At 35.1% G+C, this 22,823-nt stretch overlaps 2 protein-coding genes across 3 annotated transcripts; both read right to left on the reverse strand.

The window, feature by feature from the left end:
- Nucleotides 1-808: 808 nt before the first annotated feature.
- Nucleotides 809-4,096, reverse strand: LOC106772253 (uncharacterized TPR repeat-containing protein At1g05150). Its single transcript, XM_014658528.2, has one exon. The coding sequence runs from the start codon at nucleotides 3,538-3,540 to the stop codon at nucleotides 1,135-1,137; it is 2,406 nt and encodes an 801-aa protein (XP_014514014.1). The 5' UTR covers nucleotides 3,541-4,096; the 3' UTR covers nucleotides 809-1,134.
- Nucleotides 4,097-17,334: 13,238 nt separating this feature from the next.
- On the reverse strand, nucleotides 17,335-19,456 carry LOC106770828 (cysteine-rich repeat secretory protein 3). 2 transcript variants are annotated; one of them, XM_014656645.2, is made up of 3 exons: nucleotides 18,346-19,451; nucleotides 17,771-17,878; nucleotides 17,335-17,642 (listed from the first exon to the last, which is right to left on the reverse strand). In XM_014656645.2, exons 1-3 carry the CDS (start codon nucleotides 19,121-19,123, stop codon nucleotides 17,635-17,637), a joined length of 894 nt encoding a protein of 297 aa, XP_014512131.1. In that variant the 5' UTR covers nucleotides 19,124-19,451; the 3' UTR covers nucleotides 17,335-17,634. The 2 variants fall into 2 exon arrangements, with proteins under 2 accessions (XP_014512131.1, XP_014512130.1); XM_014656644.2 differs by lacking the exon at nucleotides 17,335-17,642 and having other exon boundaries at nucleotides 17,748-17,878; nucleotides 18,346-19,456.
- Nucleotides 19,457-22,823: the final 3,367 nt, after the last annotated feature.

The raw sequence follows: 22,823 nt of genomic DNA on the forward strand, positions 1-22,823 counted from the left end.
AATATAGTTCTTGGTTATATAATCCAAATAATAAATTAAATTCGAATATTCAGATTAATATTAATTTAAAACGTTATGCACATATCATCCATAACATTTTAGTCATTTAGTCGTTTTCTATACTTTTAGGATGGTAGAAGAAAATAAGTGGCTGTGGAAGAAGGTGCACAGTAGAAGGAAAAATATATAAATGAAACATTTACAACACTCCGTTCCCTCTCTGCCTTTTGTCTCGTGTATATACTCTCACTTCCACATCAGCATTGCTTTTATGTTGCAGCCTATTAACGTGAAAATTGTCAATGTCTTATTGCACCTGTAAATCTAACAAACAAAGGCATTCTTTCAAATGCCTTTGAAAACTCCTATGCTATCTCATGTTAACTGACTCAAAAACCCTTCATTTCCACCATGTTCTTGTTTACAAAACTTACAATACAAAAGGGACCAACGAAAACAGAAATGTACTGTCATAATATTAACGTTAAAATGAAATATAAGCCATTCAATGTATTGTACGCATGATACTTGAACCTTACAAGTCTAGTCCTTTTTTGAAAAGGAGGAAAATAGTCATTTTGTCATAAAAAACCACAGTACCCCTAGTATTCAAAATTCTTAATGGAAACAAATGACAGTTCAAATCACAACTAAATGTACTTTCAGATTAACATTGAGCTGAATTATGATCCATTGAATGTGTTAGACTCACGGAACATAAACAGTAAATGCAAAAAATAACGGAAGAAGAAGGAAGAATTGATCCTCCTCAGTTGAATGATAGGAATATAATTGGAAGTCAGAATAATGACAGTACTCCAGACTGAATTATGAGGCTTCATTTGTCAAAATAGATAAATGCTTCATAAGAAAACAGTAAGAGACAAGGAAGCATGATCAACACACATGTTTGTCACGGAAGAGGTTAAGGGTTTTACAATGTCTATGAACAGTTACTAAAGCAGTGACAAACCACCTGAAACAATTATTAAACAAGGGGCCAAAATGACCGGTGAACTCATGAGCTAGATATAATCACATTCACACCGAAAAGCTAGGATAAACAAGATGGGATAATACAGGATAGTAGTAGAACAAAAAAATCAGAAATACAAAAAAATTGAATGCCACTATCTACTGTTCATTACGGGATTGCAAATTGAAGCACGTACACTTATCTTTCATGGCTTCACCCTCACTTCCATACTCTTTAAATCTGTACTCTTCCTGCTTAAATGAAGAAGGCACCTTTCCCTCACTGTAGCATTGGTTACACACACTAAAATGAGATTTTGTCTCCTTAAACCGAGAACCAATAATTGGGTAGCGGCAAACCGAGCACACCGAGTTACCATGCCGGTTTCTATCCCCTGTCTCAAGCTTTGCTAGAGTAGGCATGATACCAAAACCCCAATCTGGATCATCAAACAATACTAGAAACTCGGAGAAAGACACCATTGAAGTGTCTGACTCTCCACGAACCTCCATTAATTCACTAACAGCTTGGCTAGGAAGATACACGGCCCTTAACAATTTGATGTACAGAGTGGCATCAACTTTCCTAATATTAGCACCATCTTCATTCATAGGACGCCACAAAAGTGCATCGAAGGCAACCCTTTTGCGTCTGTCCGGAGGACCACCACAAATAGGAGCAAGAATTGCATAGAACATTCCTAGGTCCAGCCTGCCTGAACCATTTTCATCCAAAACTGAAAGAATCCTCTCGTTGATGGCTTTCACAGCCCCTTGAAAAGTCTCAGGCTTCAGAAAACTGAGTAATCTGCGAAGAATTTCTTCCAAATTGGGCTTCCGGATGGACTTTTCAGGAACTCCACTACCAGAATAGGATACTGACACATCACGTTCACTCATCTCCTTCTTCAAAAGCTCTACACTGCAACGACTCAACCTAGTTACCCTCTGAAGCGCTCTGATCTGCAGAGCAGTGGCTAGCTCTTGCCTCCCAGTAGTCCGATCTCCAACTACCTTAAACTTGGATGGTTCAATTATGACAAAAGATGCCTCCCCGGGAACACCTCCATTACTTGCTTTAGTCTTCTTTTTCTGCAGTTGCTTCAAATGCGATATTGCATCATGCAACTCAACCCTATTCGTCATTTTCAACGCTTCCTTCAAAGCTCTTTTGGCCTCTTCAGTCTCCCCAGCTCCCAGCAGCGACACCGCCTTGTTCAGCTGTGCTCGCCAATGGTTTGGCCACACGCCCAATACTCTAGTGTACATCTCAGATGCCCTCTGAAACCTACCCAGGTCCATATACAACCCACCTAAATTGTAAAGGGCATCCACATGACCAGGCTTCAAATCAATAGCCTTCTGAAACACCTCAATTGCCCTCTCATCCTCACCCATGGCGTGCAACGCTGAGGCCAAATCGCAGTGAGCGTCAGCATAATCCGGCTTCATGAAAATTGCCTCCTCCAACGCCTTCACTGCCGCTCTATACTCCCCCACACCAAAAAGTGCACTACCTAAGAGCTTCAAGGCTCTAAAATGTGTGGGACAGAGAATCGCTGCTTCCCTATAATACTCACAGGCACTCAAAACCATCCCTTCACCCTCAAGGGCGATGCCGAGGTTGACATAAATCTGGGGAAGCAAGTAAGCCCATTGGTTGCCACCAGCCTCAGCAGACTCAAGAGCCAAGAGGAACTCCTCCTTGGCCTCCTTGTACCTGCCAAGAACATACAAACAATTCCCAGCTCTGAAATGAGGCCTCACATCCACAGGTTGTAACTCACAAGCCCTCTTGAAACTAACCAATGACTCCTTAAACAACTGATGCTCATACAAAACTCTCCCAATTGCCATGTGCCCATCAAAAGCCTCTTCTCTTGACCTAGCACCATCAGCTCTCCCTCTCAACCCTCCCAATTCCTTCAAAAACACTGCATAATCATGCCCTGACTCCTCCCAAAACACTCTCTTCTCCGTAATCTCGGAAGAGGGCCCTAATTCGCGAGACCAGCCGGCATCTGAATATGCGTCAAAGTTGTCATTCTTCAATTTCCCACCTTCCTTTGACTGCTTCGTCTTCAGCCTCTTCACAAGAAGCTCCAAATCATCCACAATTTTCCACGTCTCATCGAACACGATCCCGTGGTTTGGAGACACTGCCCAGGCGGCCGTCCGCTGTTTCTTCTGGGTCTCCACCGCTATTCTCTCGTCCACGATAGACGAGGATGACGCCTCAGACGCTGCAAGGGGCTCCTTCACGGCGTCTGCTACGAGGTCGAGCCCAAGCGCGTCGAAATCACGGTCGACGTCACCGGCGCCGTCGTCGTACGTGCGCAACAGACCCTCGTACGTGAGACCCTTGTCGCCGTCGATGAATTCGCCGTACGTCCGGAACACCTCGTCAAGGATCGCGCTGATTTGTTCGTCGCTGAACTTCACCCTAGGGTTCACCGCACCCACCAGCGACGCCATTTCCTCACGGTTGAGACCCCCATCACGGTTCGCGTCGAATTGGTTGAAAATTCGCCGAACCTTCTCCGATCTGGTGCCCCTCGTCGCCATTTCCGGAGTCAGAATGGAAGCTTAGTGGCGGCAGGTGCGATGGGTCGGTGCCAGTGACGTTGTATCTGGATAAAATTAAAATAAAACAAAAACCTAATTTTTTTTATAAGAGCATGAAATTGGAACCCCAATGAAATGTTTTGGGGTCATTAGGATTTGGGATTGGAATCAGAAGGCGTTGCTTGTGGTTGATGATAATGATGATTGGTGGTTGGTTGTGTTGTGGGGTTGGGCTTACCAGTCAGAGGGACCATTTCAAAGGGGGCATGATTTTTCAATTCGGAACCCTAATTTTGTGTTTCGAATCTTTTTGTTGAGATTTGGGGTTCTGTCAGGGATGGACCTGATTGTTGGTGATGATGATGATGGATGGGTTGTATGTGGGTGGGAGCAAAAGGGATGAATGATGGGACCAATTCTAAAGGCAGTGATTTTTTTAGGGTTTGAAAATTAAAACCCTAAATTGCTTTTTGATATCATTAGGTGTTGATTTGGGATTTAGATTCCACCCATTAGCTGTGTTTATGGTTATTTTGGGTTTTGATTTGTCAATTTCATCTCAAGCTGTAAAGGGGATGATTATTGAAGAAGAAATAGAACTCCCTCACTTTATCTATATATCAATCTTAATGCTTTTTTCTTATTTTAGTTTATATGATGTGATTATAATGGTGGGGCTTAATTAGTTATTTTGAGTTAAGTAATCATCATTATGGGCAGGTAATAAATAAATACTACATCTGTCAACCCAAATTTCCTTTAAATAATTTATTTTATGCTAATCATTGCATTATTTCAATTAATGGGTTTTATTCTATGGAATACAAAGTTATTAGCTTTTGTCTTTGTATGCAGAAAAGCTATATATTGTCCAACAACTTGAGTTTTTAGTGTACACTTTAAACTCATTAATTTTATAATAAAAACCTATTCTGCATTTATAAACCAATGCATAATTCCCAATCTTCATAAGGTCAAATAACATTTAAAACAAGAAATGCTAGAAAGAAAAAAATAATAATAATAAATAAATTATAAGTTATATGTTATTTTACTTTTATAGTTAAACAAACTTTATTATTTAGTTTAATTTCTTAAAAATTATATTTTTTAAATAAATTTTCAATGAAAATGAACATTGAAAAAAAAATTAAGAGAAAAGAATAAATGTCACCATATCAAATTGTCATAGATAGTAATAAAAAGTTGTATTATGGAATATTAAGGAGAACGGATGGGAATAAGTTCCCTCTCTTTCGTATATAAAGAATTTATTTTCATTTTCATATTTAAATTTAATGGTATTAATTTTTCGTATCATCTTTATTTTCATTAAATAACGAATATATACTTGTATATATATATATTCATATATATTGATTTATGTTTCAATAGTAATTAATTAACTTTAATAAAAAAATATTATAAAAAACAGACTATTATCAAATATTTAATATTAAAAGATTATATATTTTATGTTTTTGATACTAAATATTTATAAAAAAAATTACCCTTATATAGAGTATTAAACAAAATTTCTTATAAATCAAAACATTTTTTAAATTGGTAAAATGAAATAAAATTGATAAAGTTAAAATTTTTTTAAAAAAAATTACAAAAATAAAACCTAATATTAAAATTTAAAAATAATTTTAAAGATATTTTTGTATCCATTCTATAAATTTTAATGAAATTTATTTTTTTATACACTAATAAAAAAATACAATACATCACGTAATGAAATCATACAAAAAAAAGTAAAAGTTTAATTAGTAATAATTAAAATTTAATATAGATTTTCCATCTTTGAAATTTAATATATGATGATAAAAATATATTTATGATAATGAAACTAAATTAGAAATATTATTGTAAATGAAAATTTTTTTTATACAAAAATAGAATTACATAAGTTAGGAAAAAAAATAATTATATAAAAAATATCAAAGTAATATTCTACGTGATAAAAATAAACAACAAATAAAAATATTAAAAACAACGTAAAAAATAATCAAACGTGTCTTAGAAACAATTTGATACATAAAAGCATTCAAAGAAAAATAAATTTATAATTAAAAGAGTAATAAGATAAAAAAGAAATCATTAGAGATTTTAAAAAAAAATTCAAATATCAAGCTAGTTAAATTATTGAAAAACAGTGAAAATTGTTTTAGAAAAAAAATTTAACATTCCAAATTAAACTATATAATAGCCAGATTTAATAAAATAGAATAATCAACAAGATAAGAAATCATCTAAAATAACTATAATAATAATTTTATATACAAAACTAATAATCAAACTATATGCATCTATAAAGTCTAAAAAAGATTAAACATCTCATGATCCTCTCCCAAGACATGCTCCATTGTCACCTTTTCACCTTTTGCTCACACCGACCAAATGATAATAACAAAAGGACAAGTTAGATACAAAACAAGTCATATAACATTTATAACAATACACTGACTATACGGATTTAGAAAGAATTTCGAGTTATGGCGGGTCAAGCATTTGTGGTGACTTCTATTGTTGTGCAAAGTCATTACCAACGAGTTAAACCCTATCACACTCACAAGGTTAGTCTATAACGCACCTTAGACCATACTGGAAGCACCTAAAACTAAGACCCCCTACTACTCTCACCACCAAACACTTTTGCATTAAATTTCCCTCATTTCAACATCAAAACCAATTCTAAATGAGCAACATCAAAACTCTAACCTTTGAAACAACATTTGTGGTGACTTCTATTGTTGTGCAAAGTTATTGCTAATGGGTTTCACCCTATCACACTCACAAGGTTAGTCTGTAACGCACCTTAGACCATACTAGAAGCACCTAAGACTAAGACCCCTTACTACTCTCACCACATGTATTAAACCTCTCTACTTGAGAATGAATGATCATTAAAGTATCAGGATAACCCCTAAAATTGAGTTCCCTACATTCATACTAATGATACTTTAAATCAATACTAAGAAGTTCCACCTTGGAACTCATTTTCATAACTTTGAAACCATTAATATCAATTCACATTCACATAGTATACCAATACATGAAATCCTTGATCATACATTAAAGAACTAAAAACAAGCCTACAAGTCATCAGAAATCACATAAAACACATATATAGAAGCACATTGAATGGCACTCAAGCACCCCAAAGTTGGCACTTAACCTTCAAAAATAGAAAGATAACACCCAAGCGTCCAAGAAGTGGCACTTAATGCCCAAAAACAGAGACTTAATGCCCAAGCGCCATGGCAATGGCGCTTAGTGCCATGACAGATACCAAAACACTTTCTAGAATGACTTTGGCCACTCTCCCCACATCTTTAAATTATTCCTAAGACCCTCTAGACATTGAGAAATCTCTTAAAACATACACTACTAAAAATTTGGCTTATTACAACGCACATTATGCCCCGGTTCATCAGAAACCGCAGCATAATAGTGCGCGGTGGCATTTTTGAAAATAATTCGAACTTATAGGCCGTGGTTCCCCTCAGAACCACGGCCTATACCCAATCAACATTCTGCCATTGACGCCACGTTAGAAATGCAATAAATTGGCAGGAGAATAGGCCGCGGTTGCTAACATAACCACGGCCTATTCCCCTGCCAATTTTTAATACAAGACTTCCTTTTGGGGAATGTCAGAGGGTAGCAGGGGGAATAGGTCGCGATTCTGTTAGCAACCGCGGCCTATTCCCTTGCCAATTTATTGCAGGTGTTGACAACGTGGGAAATTTTAGAAGGTTCAGGGGAATAGGCCGTGGTTGCTCACAGAACCACGACCTATTCCCCTCTACAACCTTCTGACATTCCCCAAAAGGCAGTTGAGAAGGCAGCTGAGGGATTCAGAACGTCAGGGAATAGGCCGCGGTTCACTGAGCAACCGTAGCCTATTCCCTGATCTGAATAAATTTTAAATATTTAAAGGAATAGACCGCGGTTGGGCGCTGAACCGCGGCATATAGTTTGAAAAAAATTTCAAAAATGCCATTTTCATTTATTTTTTTCAGGAGAATAGGCCGCGGTTAAGTGGGGAACCGTGACCTATACCCATTTATTACCGCGGTTAAGTTTTTAACCGCGACATATTCCCCTTTTAGGTTTAAAAAATAAAAAAAGCCGCACAGTTTCGTCTTCTTCGCGAAACAGAAACAGCGTTGCTTCTTCTCTGTCGACGACCAATGTGCAGCCTAGTTCCTTCGATTTTCCAACGATTTGCACCGTTTGAAATCAAATTTGTTCAGTTCATTTGTCATTTTCATCGTTGGGGAAGAGTTTTGACCGATTAGAATCGTCAAACTTCCACTTGGGGAATAATTTGTCCGATCTGCCATTCCTCTCCAGCGTCCCAATCATCTCTGCCCTGCCCATTCCTCCTCATCGCACCCATTCCAGGTATTAATTGGGTTCATTATGTTTTTGCTTTCATTTTTTGGTGCACCATATTTTGTGATATATGATTAGATATTAATTGTATGATTAAATATTTCGTTTATTGGTGCATCATATTTGTATCAAATGCCCGTAATTTGTATTATGATATCGGTATGAATTTGTGAATAATGTATAATAATATATGATTAGATATTAATTATATAATTGAATTGATTGTATGATTGAATTGATTGTATGATTGAATTGATTGTATGACTGAATTGATTGTATGATTGAATTTATTTAATATGTAAAATTATATAGTTGTAATTTTGTAATATTTAGGAATGGATCGAAATTGGATTAATTTATCACGCATTAGTGCTGAGTACGAGAGAGGTGTAGAGGAATTTATACAATTTGCGCAACGTAACGAGGGGAGAAGTGATGATGAAGTGAAGTTTAGATTTCCTTGTGTGAACTGTTTGAATGGGGGAAAGTTGAACGCAACCCAAATTAGAGAACATCTTATATGTGATGGTTTCTTAAGATGTTATACAACATGGATATGGCATAGCGAAGAAATTCACTTTCCGACTGATTCCCAAACTGAAAATGTTATTGATTCCACCATGGAAGAAGATCGACCGGATGAAGACAAATCAGAGGACATGATTTGCGATGTTGGCGCATAAAATTTTGCCAAAGCTCATGTGTATGAACGATGTCGACTGATGCGGAAACACCTTTGTATGTCGGTTCAACTAAGTTCACACGTTTGTCAGTTGTGTTAAAGCTCATGAATTTGAAGGCGAGCAATGGATGGACTGATTTTACAGAATTGTTGACGTTGTTGAATGAAATGTTGCCAGATGGAAATACACTACCCACTCGTAATTATGATGCGAAGAAAATTCTTTGTCCAATGGATATGGAGTATAAAAGGATACATGCTTGTCCCAATGACTGCATTTTATATAGGAAAGAGTTTGAATTTTTGACAAAGTGTCCAAAATGTGGATTATCACGATACAAGTCAAGAAACAATAGTGAAGATAATGGTCAGATAGAAAAAAATGGATCTGCTTTGAAAGTAGCATGGTACCTTCCAATAATGCCCAGACTTAAGTGTTTGTTTGCGAATCCCAAAGATGCTAAAAACCTTAGATGGCATGTAGATGAGAGAAAAATTGACGGGTTGCTTCGTCATCTAGCTGATTCAAAGCAATGGAAAAATATTGATAAAAAATTCCCCGAATTTGGTAAAGAGTGTAGAAATCTTAGGCTTGGTTTAGCCACTGAAAGGATTGAACCCATTTGGTAATCTGAGTACCAATCACAGTTGTTGGCCAGTTATATTGATAATTTACAACTTATCTCCTGCATTGTGCATGAAGAGGAAGTACATGATGTTGTTTATGGTGAAATCTGGTCCAAAGCAGCCTGGAAATGATATAGATGTTTATCTAAGCCCACTAGTTGAAGACTTGAAGTTTTTGTGGGTTGATGAGGTTGAAATATTTGATGCATTCGCTTCTGAGACTTTTTTGATGTGTGCAATGTTATTTTGCACCATTAATGACTTTCCAGCTTATGGTAATTTGTCAGGATACAATGTCAAGGATCATAAAGCATGTCCTATCTGTGAAGAAAACACTACAACTCATCAATCGAAACACGAAAGAAAGACAGTGTATCTGCGTCATTGGAGATTTCTAAAACATAATCATCCATATCGAAGGTTAAAAAAAGCATTCAATGGAGATCAAGAGAGGGACGAAGCACCAAATCAATTACTAGCCTTCAAATTCTTGAAAAAGTTAATAAAATACATCATGTATTTGGGAAAACAACCAAAAAGTCATCTGTAACAACCCCTTGGAAGAAGAAATCAATATTCTTTGATCTTCCATATTGGTCAAAGTTAGATGTTCGACATTGCATAGATGTGATGCATGTAGAGAAGAATGTGTGTGATAGCTTGATTGGTACACTACTCAACATTCAGGGAAAGACAAAAGATGGAGTGAATGCTCGTTTGGATTTGGTTGACATGAATATCCGAGCAGAGTTGGCACCCAAGGAGATTGGTAAACGTACTTATTTGTCCCCTGCATGTTACACAATGTCTAGACAAGAGAAGATAAGTTTTTGCCTTTGTTTAAAGAGTATCAAGGTACCAAAAGGATACTCTTCAAATATGAAGAGTTTAGTGTCGATGCAGGACTTAAAGCTTGTTGGCATGAAGTCTCACGATTGCCACGTCTTAATGCAACAATTGTTACCGGTGGCTATTCGTGGAATTTTGCCCAAAAATGTTAGGCAGACCATAAACAGATTGTGTTCATTTTTCTTGTCAATATGTAGTAAAGTCATTGATCCGACAAAGTTAGATGAACTTCAAGCCAAGATTGTTATCATCTTGTGTCAACTAGAGATGTTTTTCCCTCCATCTTTTTTTGACATCATGGTACATTTACTTGTTCATTTGGTTAGAGAAATCAAGATGTGTGGACCGATATACTTAAGATGGATGTATCCTATTGAGCGTTATATGAAGATTTTGAAAGGGTACGTTAAAAATCCATATCATCCTGAAGGTTCAATGATTGAAAGGTATATTGTTGAAGAAAGTATCGAATTTTGTTCAGATTACATTACATCAACGAATCCAATAAGAGTTCCTCGCATATCATGGTTGAATAAATTTTCTACAAGTAAAAGCATCCAAGGTGTGAATGTGGTGACAAAAGATCGCGAAGAATTGTTGCAAGTGCATATTTATATATTGAACAACACAGATGAGGTGATCCCTTTTGTGGAAGCACACAAAGCCATTGTTAAGAATAAAAATCCAAGACAATCAGAGAAATGGTAGTTGATGGAGCAAAACAAAACATTTATTTCTTGGTTCAAATCTGAAATTGACAAAGAGCTACATTCTTCTCAAACTTTATTGTGGCTTACAAATGGTTTAAAGTTTGATGTCGTGTGTTGTACAGGTTATGAAGTCAATAATTGCACATTTTATACGAAGACTTTGGATGATAAAAGCACAGTACAAAATAGAGGAGTCAGTTTAGAAGCTGAGTCGTTTCAATTTTCCACATCAAAAGATCAATCTCATGTACTTGGATCAATGAGATATTATGGTATAATAGAAGAGATATGGGAGGTTGATTACACCAAATTTTTTGTTCCATTATTCAAATGTAAGTGGTTTGACAATAAGAGTGATGTGAAAATAGATGAATCGGGTATGACATTGGTCGATTTTCGAAAGGTGGGTTAGCGAGACGAATCGTTTATCATGGTACATCAAGCATCTCAGGTTTTTTATGTCAAAGATCCTATGTCTGACCATTGGTATGTCGCTCTTTAAGGAAAAAAACAAATTGAGGTTAACGAAGACAATCTGATTAATATTCATATTGCTGACAACCATTCATTTCAAACTACAACAAATTTGGATGACCAATCTCTAGTTGACGATGATGTACATGCAATTCGGTCAGATCATGATGAGGGAATATACATATGATGAATCCATATCTTTATGTATGAATTTCCAATTTCTGTATAAGTATTTTATTAATATCACATAAGTTTTCCTTTTATATATTTCTTATGATTACTATTACATGTTTTGTTAAATTATATGATATTACATAAGTCTTTTATTAATATTTCATGTTGCTATTTATTTTGACAGATATATGGCTGATCATCCACATTCTTTAGGGGATGAGGCTCCCCCTACCATATCCACTAGAGGACCCACCAGGATGAAAAAACTTTTGATCAGAAAGAATAGTGGTGAAAGAACTCCAATGAATGTGAACGTGATCATGGGTGTGGCAATTGGCCCCTATGCAGATGACTTCTGATCATACATTGGAGTAGTGGCACGTGACAGGATTAGTATTCTGACTCCATCTTTTGACCATGTGTCCGCGATTGATCGGAACATTATATGGAATGATATATTGGTAAGTTAGTTAATATTATTTGAATTACAGTTTGTTTATATTGATAATTTTGTACTGATACAACTTTATTATGTTTATTTCAGCTGACATTTGACATTCCAAATGTCGCAACACTTAGAAATAAGTGTTTGTCAATTGTTGCTGAAAACTTCAGAAACTTTAAAAGTAAGTTGACATCAAGATATATCTTCGGAAAGCATAAAAATAAGTCTCCATGTAGTACATATAAGTCCATTGATGAGGAGACTTGGCGGCCTTTTGTAAAGAGTCGGATGTCAGAGGAATGGAAGGTTAGTATAGTTGATATTATTCAATTCCTCATTAACAAATATATATCATATGAACTAATTAATTAAACATATGTGACAGGCAATTAGAAGCAAAGCACAAGGAACAAGTGCTCATAACAAAACCCCCACCTATTATCTCGTGGTGGGTATAGGAAGCTTAAGGAGAAAATCCTCAAGCAAAAGGCATATGCTAGACCACCATCTCAGAGTGGTAGCCCCCCTCAGCCTCCTTCTCCACCTTCTAAACATGAAAAATGGAAGTTGGCTCGTATGAGACCATCGGGCACCTACTCTTCTGACACTGCACGGGAAATTTCTAAAAGAATTGTAAGTTATTATTGTTCCTAAAATAATAATAATTTCATTATACATACTACATTGAACTTTTTAAAGAATAATGGTGTTATGTAATGTTACAAGACTCCTTGGTTGAGTAGAGCTCCCAAGGTCAATTCACTCCAGAGGGTCGCCAAGATATTCTTACCGCTGCGATTGGACGACCTGAGCACCCTGGACGTGTACGTGCAGCTGGTCATGGAGTAGGAATTCGAGATTATTTTGGGAGCTCTTCTCGTTAGCCTTCATATGCATACAACGAAGAACAAAGAGAAATGATGACACAAGAGATCACAAAAAAGGTTCGAGCCGACCTTACGGACGAGATCACACACAAGGTTAGATCATAGCTCGGGGCTGAATTGTATAGTGAGTTCAGCTCCATGTTCCAGCAGCAGTTTGAGACCTACGGCATGCGCCCGATGCCATCTCCTGTACAGGAACAGGAACATGTTGTGCCTCCCACAGGTAAACTTAATAAACATTTATGTGCAATTATTTCTACCTTTTGTATAATCTAAACATTTACTCTGACAAGGAGAAGCGGGAAAGGAAGTTGTTCAGCACCAATCGTCCTAGGGGATGACATGGACGATGCTAGTCCATGTCTGCTATACATTTTAGACGATACCGAGACGGTCCTGGTAGCTCGTGGAACAATGTTTAAGGCAACGACTGTTGTTCATAGTATGGAGCTATCAAAGGATGAGGTGAAGGTCTCAGTAGACGAAATGATCATACCAGATGCCTCAGTTCCTCTGGCCACAGATGAGATTTTCATTGTGGAACAAGCATTCAAGTCCTTTATCGCTTGGCCTAAACATTTGATTGGTTTAGTTTCTGACCCCCCGATATGGAATTCTTCTTTACGCTTCTCAATTTTAAAGTTTACATGTTATTGATGTCAAAACTTATCTTATTTTTCCATGTAACAACAAACGCAAGCACAAGAGAAGATTCCTCTATCTGAGGATGATCCTCTTGGTTCATTGCAGCTACTTGCTGACATCCTTGAAGATAAGCCTTTGGAGGTTGAATATTATTCTAATGTATTTGGGAGAGTCTCTGAGGTCCCATTATACCTTCATGGCGCAAATGTCAGAGAGCTTGCTTTGGGAACATAAGAGTTGAATATTACAATTATTTAGCTATGGATGATGTAAGTCTATGAGCAATTATTTATATATAAAATTGATTTGTATATCAAGTATCCTTATATCAAAGTTAACTTTTGATTTCAGGTATTTGTGTGGGACCAGTAACAAGTTGGGGCACTCTGATGATTATTGATTCATTGATCCCCAATCTATTCACGAATCAAATGATTTTGATCACATCAACACAAATCTCATAAGAAATTTTGCAAGCGGCAAGAAAATATATATTTTGCCTTATATATCCGGGTAAGTGAACTTTGTTAACATAATAAAGTTCCATATGTGATTTTAAAATATAATAGTTAAGTTATTATGAATTTCAGGCGCCATTGGCAGCTTCTTGTTATTTCTATGCACGAGAGCTATGCTTTATGGTTCTGCTCATTGCACAAGCCTCCTCCCATAAATCTCAGACAACTAGTTGATTGGTAAGAACCTCAATGTTTGGACTTTCTTTTTTTATATAAATGAATGCTAAAACTTTTTGCTTTTTCATATATAGTTCTATTTCAGCAAGTATGATGATGGTTGGGAGATCAATTACAAACACTAGAAAGATTGCATGGATTTCTATCAAGGTTTGACATATGCTAAAGCCATACTTTCTTATAGTTGTTTTGTTTTAATGTTTTTCACTAACTATTTACAACTGTGATGATATATTGTAGTGTAACAGACAGAGTGGGTCATATGAGTGCGGATACTATGTAATGTATTGGATGACTCATATTATTCATTCTCATATCAGAAGAGGCTGGGAAACGGTAATATTTAAATCTAACAAATTTTGATTTTCTCCAAAATTTGGAATTCATATACACTTAATAATTTCAATTGTTTTGTGCAGAGATTCAAGACTACTACACCAGTTCCTGAGAAGCCAATTTCATTCATAAGGAAAGCTGCTGCAAAATATTTCATTAGATTATATAATAAGTCATAGTTATTAGATTTAAACATTCTATTTTATTAGATTGTATTTTATTAGACTTTGTATTTTATGTGATGTTAAGATACATTTGAACATTTGTTTGATGTGTTGAAATTGAATTTGAACATGTATTTCATATGCAGGTCTGTTTTTGTGGCAGTGGATATCACAAAAACAGACCTGCTATTTTAAAAAACTGTAGGAGAATATGTCGCGGTTGTTACCAAAACCGCGGTAGAAAGTAGGAGAATATGTCGTGATTCTGACCAAACCCGCGGTAGAAAGTTTGTCGTTTTTTTATTTTTTTTTTAAAATGACTGTTGGCCGCGGTTGTTGCGTAAACCGCGGTCTATTCCTTGTCTTTTACCGCGGTTCGAACCACGGCCTATAATGGAACAATTTTTTTTTAAATGGGGTTTTGGCTGTGGTTCCTTGTGCAACCGCGGTCTATTTCCAGAACTTTTGACTGCGGTTGGAACCGCGGCCTATAATCATAGACTTTTTATCGCGCCTGTATATGTCGTGGTTCGTAAACCGCGACGTATAGGGAAAAACAACCGCGGTCGTTTCCCTGCGCTGCACTAGTGCTTTAACTAAAAAATGACCATCCAAAACCCAATCAACTACTCTAAACCATCCAGACTCAATTGTATACCTCTCATACCAAATTTATGCAACTTAACAGCTTGAACAAGTCATAAATGACTCTATGACAAACCCCAAATCATCCTACATACTCCAGACCTTCTAATTTGAAAACTCTCTAGTCAAAACCCCTAAAACTAGTTTCAAACCAAGTTAAACTCCACCTATCAACCACCAAACACTCTTGCATTAGGTTTCCCTCATTTCAACATCAAAACCAGTTCTAAATGAGCAAATAACTAACCCTTAAACTTCTGAATTTCCTTCCTAACTGTTATATCAAAATTCACATGTCAATACCTCCTTAATTTGAACTTAAAACCTCCTAAAACCATCACATTGACCCATACCAAATTTCCTATCAGATTTTTACCAACTCAAGGTTCTAACAAGTCTTAAATAACACATAACCAGGCCTATAATACCAAATTTCTCCATCCAAGCACTATCTCACCAGATTGCATATCAAAATCCTCCATTTTAACTACAAAAACTCATAGATTTTCAACTCATTGCTCTATAAACTTTACAACACGTTCTAAATATCAATCCAAGTCTATAACATAAACTTCATAACAACAATAGCATCAAGATTTTCATTATACCAGAAATTTAATTATCATTAAATTGTCAAATACACCGAATCAAATAAACTAACACTAACACAATCATTAAAATCATAATTAACTCAAATTAACCTACATACAACCACTAAACTCACACCACCAAATAGAATTAAAGTTAAACTACTAACTTCCATTACCTTACACCGAAGCAAAAAAGGCTCTATAAACACCAAACCCTGGTTTGGAGTTCAAGAAACTCTAAAAATGCCTACAAAAACACCAAAAAGAGATAAGAGAGTCCTTAGGAGCTCTTATGAATATGAAACTAGAAAAGGACATTACAACTCACATGCGACGAGAGATCATTACACATGATTTCAATTACGAACGAAAAAGGCAAAAGTAACAGAAACTTACTTGCTCTATTGTAGAAATTGGTTGGGTAGAAACGTAGACCCTGTTGTCGTGGTGTTTAGGTACCTCCTGATCGTAAAAAAGATGACTAAGGAGTTAGAACTCTTAGAGAGAAGGTAAAAAACTCGAGAGAAAGAGTTTTTAAAGAAAATGTGAGTGTTTTAGATAATGAGGTGAGTTTAAGAAAATTCTAATTATATTATCAAATTATTTTAATTTTATAATACTCGGTCTCATTATTTTAAAACACCTACCAACTATAATATATCATTTTCTAGGTTCTTACATTTTCAAATAAAATAAAAATTAAGAGTAAGAGAATAAAGAAGAGAAATTTTGTATATTATTTAGTAAATAAGAGTTTATGCTATTGAATTGTAAAGGTTTTTCCTCAAATACGTCTTTTATAGGATCAATTGATAGTCCTCTGTCAAGTACTAAAATATACCTCATTTTCTAAAACATGTTTTTACGTATATTTTCTAGTCTTTATAGATAAAAATGAATTTCAATAAACAATAACAAAAAATAATTAAATTAATTTCTATAACCATATAATAAAGTAATGTTTGAATTGTTATTCTTTAAATAAGAATTAAAATAGCTTATTAAAATATTAACTAATTTATAAATATTTCCGACTATTCCCAAATTAAGATAGCAACAATTGCTAATTAATACTTGTTATCACTCTTCAATTTTTGCATTTGTAATCTTTAGGTAACAAAACAGAAATAACAACACAAAATTAGTTTCCGTGAATTAATGAATATAGAGAATACATAGAAAACATACATTCGTACGCAGTTGCACTGCAGAACAGTTTTACCTATTAAAATGTAACATAATATAATAATATCTATAGTAAATTTTACCACTTTAACTTCAATTACTCATATTTCTATAACATTAATTTAGAAAAAGAAAATATAAAAACTTACTAAAGTATTTTGTTGGAGTACAGAAACAGGACTCTTGGGAGCATGGGAGGGTTGCAACTTGCAACTTGCAACTTTTAAAAAGCATAAAGTCAATGAACAATTGAAAAGAGGAAAGAGAAATTTCTCACATGGCTAAAGGTAAAGTCCAAAATTTTCATCCACTTGGAATGACAAACATTCATTCATTCAGTTGGGTAATTTACAGTTACACCCTTGTGAAAAAGAATCTAACTTTCATGTTCTAATCACATTGCTCTTCCCAACAACACAATATCATCTTACTACAATTACTATAACAGTGAACCATTCTGTATTATTTCTGTATCAAGCATGCTCTATTTACCACAAACTTTTCACCCTTCATCCATCAACTAAACATGCAAAAATGCACCTAAAAGAATAGTTTTTCCTTCTCAGAAATCATATTCTTCTGTCAATAATCTGTGCAAGATAAGAGCAAAAAAGTATCAGAAAAATGAGCACAAAGTATGCATAACTAACAAAAGAGTGTATAACATATAATATAATCCATCATAAAATCATTTCTTATTGCCTCGTATAACTCATACCATCATGTTTCTTCTTCAAACTTCTAGCAAATAACAAACATATAACCACAAAAGCCACTGTAGCTACTCCTCCTACTATTATAGCAGCTGTTTTCCCTGGATTTTGCCCTGCATCACCAACAAAAAACATATCACAATAGCAGATCCAAGTATGACCATACCAGCACCGTATCAACCTTAGAACAACTAATTAAGTGCATGTTTAGATAAGTGTTTGCAAAATTGATCACAAATCAAACAGAAGTCATTCTGATTAGCATTGATTTTGAAGTGAAATAAAACCTCATTAAGTAATAAATAATGTTATGGTTTATGCAAAACAAGGGAATATATGTCTAATATATTCAAATATATAAACACGACTTTGACAGATAATTAAACTAAAAAGCACACAGCATTACAAAGTGAAGTCAAGTTCATGAAACAAACACTGAAAATGACAGATTGTTCAAATTTTGGAATGGTGTTAAAACTTAAAACTTGAGGCTTCTCTTTTGCCTGGCAACTTTTGTTACATTCATATGTGTAAGTAGGTAGGGTAGGGATTAGACATTAACAGTCACGTCATCTAGTACCTGAAGAAGAAGAAGAAGAGAAGGAAGCTGATGATGAAGATGATCTAGAAGGAACCCCATTTGGGTAATAGCTATAACTGATGAAGCATTTATGAAGAAAGACTTGTCCTGAAATAGAGCTTCCACATTCAACCTGAGCTCTCTGAACAGCATTTTTCACACACTCCCCACAATCTGAATCACCGACATCTCCCTCACACTGCCCCATCACATACAAAGACTGGTAGCTGGTGGTGTAGAAGCCATGGCCACTGACAACCCCATTTTCCATCACAGAGAATGCAGTGTCCCTTCTCTCCTCAAACCCTCTCCCAGCAGCATTTGTTGCCCCACAAGTCTTGTACAGCATCTGCATACCTGAGATTTGGGAGAACCCTGCAACCTCGTAGAGAACGTAGCAACCTAGTAGCTGAACCCTTGCAGCGGTGGTTTTGCCGCAAAGTTTGTCACACAGAACTGGGAGCCTGCTGACACAGTTGTAGCAGTCAGAGTTGGTGAGATCCCCTCTGCATTGGAAGAGACCAGTTATGGTGTTCTGGCCAGAGCCAGAAGTAGCCTTGTAGAACTTGGTTTTGGTGGATTGTGAAACCAATGAGCCAAAGAGTGCAGAGAGAGCCTGCGAGTACACCCCATTTGGATCTGTGAAAGAATCCTTGGAGCAGCCCTTGTAGACCAAAGTGGAGTAATCAGAAGCAGATTCTGCAACATGGGGTGCCTTAAAACATGTGAACAAAACCAACAAAAAAGGAAATAACATGAGTTTAGTAGAAAAATCCATTTCATAACTCTGGAGTTGAGGAATCAAAACATGGCAATTTGAGGAAAACCCTCCAATGCTCAAAGGGTACGAGAGAGATCAAGATTTGGTGTAGATTCTTTGGCCTTTTTCTTCTGCTTTTTGCCTCATCTAAAGCTCAAAAGATTTGGCCTTTTTTCTTTGTTGAGTCACTCAGAATTCTGGTTTTGTGGTTCTCGATAGAGTTGGGATTCACTTTCCCTTGGATATCCTAAAACCTCACTAGATGTGGAGATGTGTGAGCTGCATCTACCATTTTTCTCTCTCTACTATGAGTACAGTGTACAAAGTTAAAAGGAAAAATAAAGAGTGTATAGTATATAGTTTTCAAAACGAAAAAGAAAAGAAATTGTTGTATAGTTTTGCAAATGGCTTGTTGGTGTTATTTTTTTTTTTCTTTTGTCTTTTTTACTATTATTAAACAGCATGAAAATTGAAGTGTTTGAATGGTTTAATACTCGGCTGCTGCATAACGGGATTTTGTAAAGAGTGCTTCTTCCTCTACCTCACCACTTTCTTTCTTAACCTTTAAAAAGTTTGTTATGCCCTTCGAATTAAATAAAAAGAAAAAAAAAGAGCTAATTAAATGTTATGGTAATAAATTTTTTTTTCTATCTTAATCAAATAATGTTTCTATATTATATTCTCACCAGACATTCACTTTTTGCTTTCATTCTTCATTTTGCCTTCTTATATTTTCTTTGGAAAATAAAATTTTAACACCATTTTTTGACACCATTTTGATACTGTACACGTGTCAAAATGTGGTTGGACGATTTCAAATTAAAAAAACAAACTTTGTTTCTTTTCTTCCAAACATACCCCTATCTCAACTTTTTTAATTTGAAATCGTCAAATCACATTTTGACACGTGAGCAGTGTCAAAATAGTGTCAAAAAATGGTGTTAAAATATCATTTTCCATTTTCTTTTTCGCATTCGTGGTTTATTTCTTCGCATTGGTAGTTTTATGGTGATCCCGCTGTGGTGTGGTAATCGTGGTGGTTTCTATTGTGGTGTTGCGTGTGTGTGAGGTACGACGTTCAAGTAATACTTCTGGTAAAACTTTTCGATAGCATTCGAAAATCGATTAAAATTTTATCAATTTTTGAAAGTCGATTAAGAAATTAACAGATTTAAAAAATTGTAAATTTTTTAACTGATTTTTTAATAAGTTTTAAAAATTATATAAGGATTTAACAAATTTCAAAATTGTTAATTTTTTAACCGACTTTCAAAAATCAGTAAGGTTTTAATTGATTTTCAAAAGTCGTTAAAAAGCATAAAGTATTTTGAAAATTGTTATGTCCTTAATTGGTTTTCAAAGATCAGTCAATTAAAACCTCACTAATTTTTGAAAGACGATTAAGGAATTAACTGCTTTTGAAGTTAAGTTAAAAATTTGTTTTATTTTTTTCTATTTGATTTAGTTTTATTTTGTTTGTTAACTAATTTTTAATAGTGTAGCATTTTATTATCATTATTGATATTATATTAGTATTTAGTGATATATGGAGTAACCAACATGTTTATCATTTAGGTCATTATTATTTTTAGGCGTAATATTTTAAGATGAACAATTGTCCATTTGAGTTGATGGATTCACAAATAAATTCAAGCTTTGTATCTAAATTTTCTTCTTTCATAAATGAAGTGGCGGACGAGGGCGATTATACAAATATTTTTACAATGGATACAATATTTCCCTCACACAATGAGTTAATTGAATGGGTTCAAGGAATTGTATTTGATCTTAGATTTATTATGGTTATTATGAGATTTGTATGACAACTGGTGAACCAAGAAGAAAGATGTTCATGTTGTTAGATTGTGAAAAGTGAGAAGTATAGGAAGTACAAACCTAATGTTCAACTAATTGTATCCGGCACAAGAAAATGTGAGTGTCCCTTTAAGTTGAGGGGCAAACCCTATTCTAATGGAGAGGGTTAGGCGTTAAAAGTAATCTGCAACACGTATGCTCGTGTTGTGCACTCCCAATGTTGTTGCTCACAACACTCGTGATAGACATTTCTCAACCAGCTCAACCTAACTTTAGGACCACGTGCCTATATCATCTCAGCTTCAGTCCTAGTGCGGGCCACGTTTAAAAGATCGACAATAATAAACCAAGCTTTTTCAAATTTCCTCAACGCCTTGATCTCACAAAACTGTCCCATAATAGGTAGGTGAAGTAGCGACGACACGTCATCTAGTGTGAAGGTCATCTCACCCACTAAAACATGGAAACTATTGTCATCTCTCAACATACACCAATATCAATCTCTTGTCGGCTTAGTCATACAATAATTTAATCAAGAGCAATAAACCAGAATTCATCACAAAAGGCTCAATTGCCTCATGATATAGGCCAAATTTATTAATTTTTTTTCTATTGGAGATTAACTTGATCTCCCCTTTATCCTATGCAACAACAAAATATATAAAAAAAATAATTCAAACTACTCATTACCAATTAAAATTTAAGTTATGTTCTAAAACAACTTTGTCATAAGACAAATACAACATGTTGCATATAATGAGTCAGCAGTGATGTGTCTCATGGACTTCCTCATAATCCACCTACTTCATCTTCTTGTTGAGAAACATCCTCCTGCTCAACAACATGCTTTTGCTGCTCTTTAGTAACATCATGTTCCTCAATGACATCAACATCAGCTTCTTCAGTCCATCTTTTATAAGTTGATGTTGTGTTATGAACTCTCACCATAATAGGTAGATACACCTATTGTTCTACCATATCTATGACCACCAAAATATACAAAACAAAATATATTAAATACTTAAATATACAAACAACAAAAATAATAAGATATTTAAATATTTGAAAAAAATAAAATATTTCTGAAAAAAAAAAAGTTGAATTGATAAAAACAGTTTGACGTTATTTGGTTGGTTTATTACGACTATCACATCCAACCCCGACTTGTACGACGTTCTATATTGGTTTAAACGTCGACCCCATAAAGTTGATGACATTTTGTTTGGTTTATAAAAGAAAAGAAATAAAGAATAAAAAAGGATTCTTGCTGGAACATAAAACATCAATATTTATCATGGTGGACGTCAAATGTGAGTAGGAGTAATTTTGCTGAAAGGAAACCACTAAGGTTTTGTACACCAACGACCATCACGTCTAACTCCAAATTGTATGACGTTCTATATTGGTATAAACGTCGAGACCATAAAGTGGGCGACGTTATGTTTGGTTTAAAAGAGAAAAGAAATAAAGAATAAAAAGGGGATTCACTCTGTGTCTTCTTGTTGGCATATAAAACGTTGAATATTTAGCATGGTTAACGTCAAATGTGGATAGGAGTAATACTGCTGGAAGCAAACCACTATTTCATTATTTTTTTATTTTAAATTGAACGTCATTTGTTTCTTAATTTGACGTTAAGTGATTCTAAGGTCATTGTTTTATGTTGTTCTAACCCTTGTTTGACGTTAGTACATTATAGATTACATCTAATTGGGATTTGTTTGACATTAATAAATAATAGACAACGAACTGTTTTAATAAAGGATGTGGAACAATTGAATTTATTTACGGAAATGTCACCGATCATTTTTAACATTGGATATTGGATTTTTGACGTTGACCGCGTGACGTTATACGCCGTTTTTACACTAGTGATAATACATCAGTGTATAAAGAAATTTAA

The sequence above is a fragment of the Vigna radiata genome, chromosome 8 (genome assembly GCF_000741045.1).
Source record: "Vigna radiata var. radiata cultivar VC1973A chromosome 8, Vradiata_ver6, whole genome shotgun sequence".
NCBI lineage: Eukaryota > Viridiplantae > Streptophyta > Magnoliopsida > Fabales > Fabaceae > Vigna > Vigna radiata.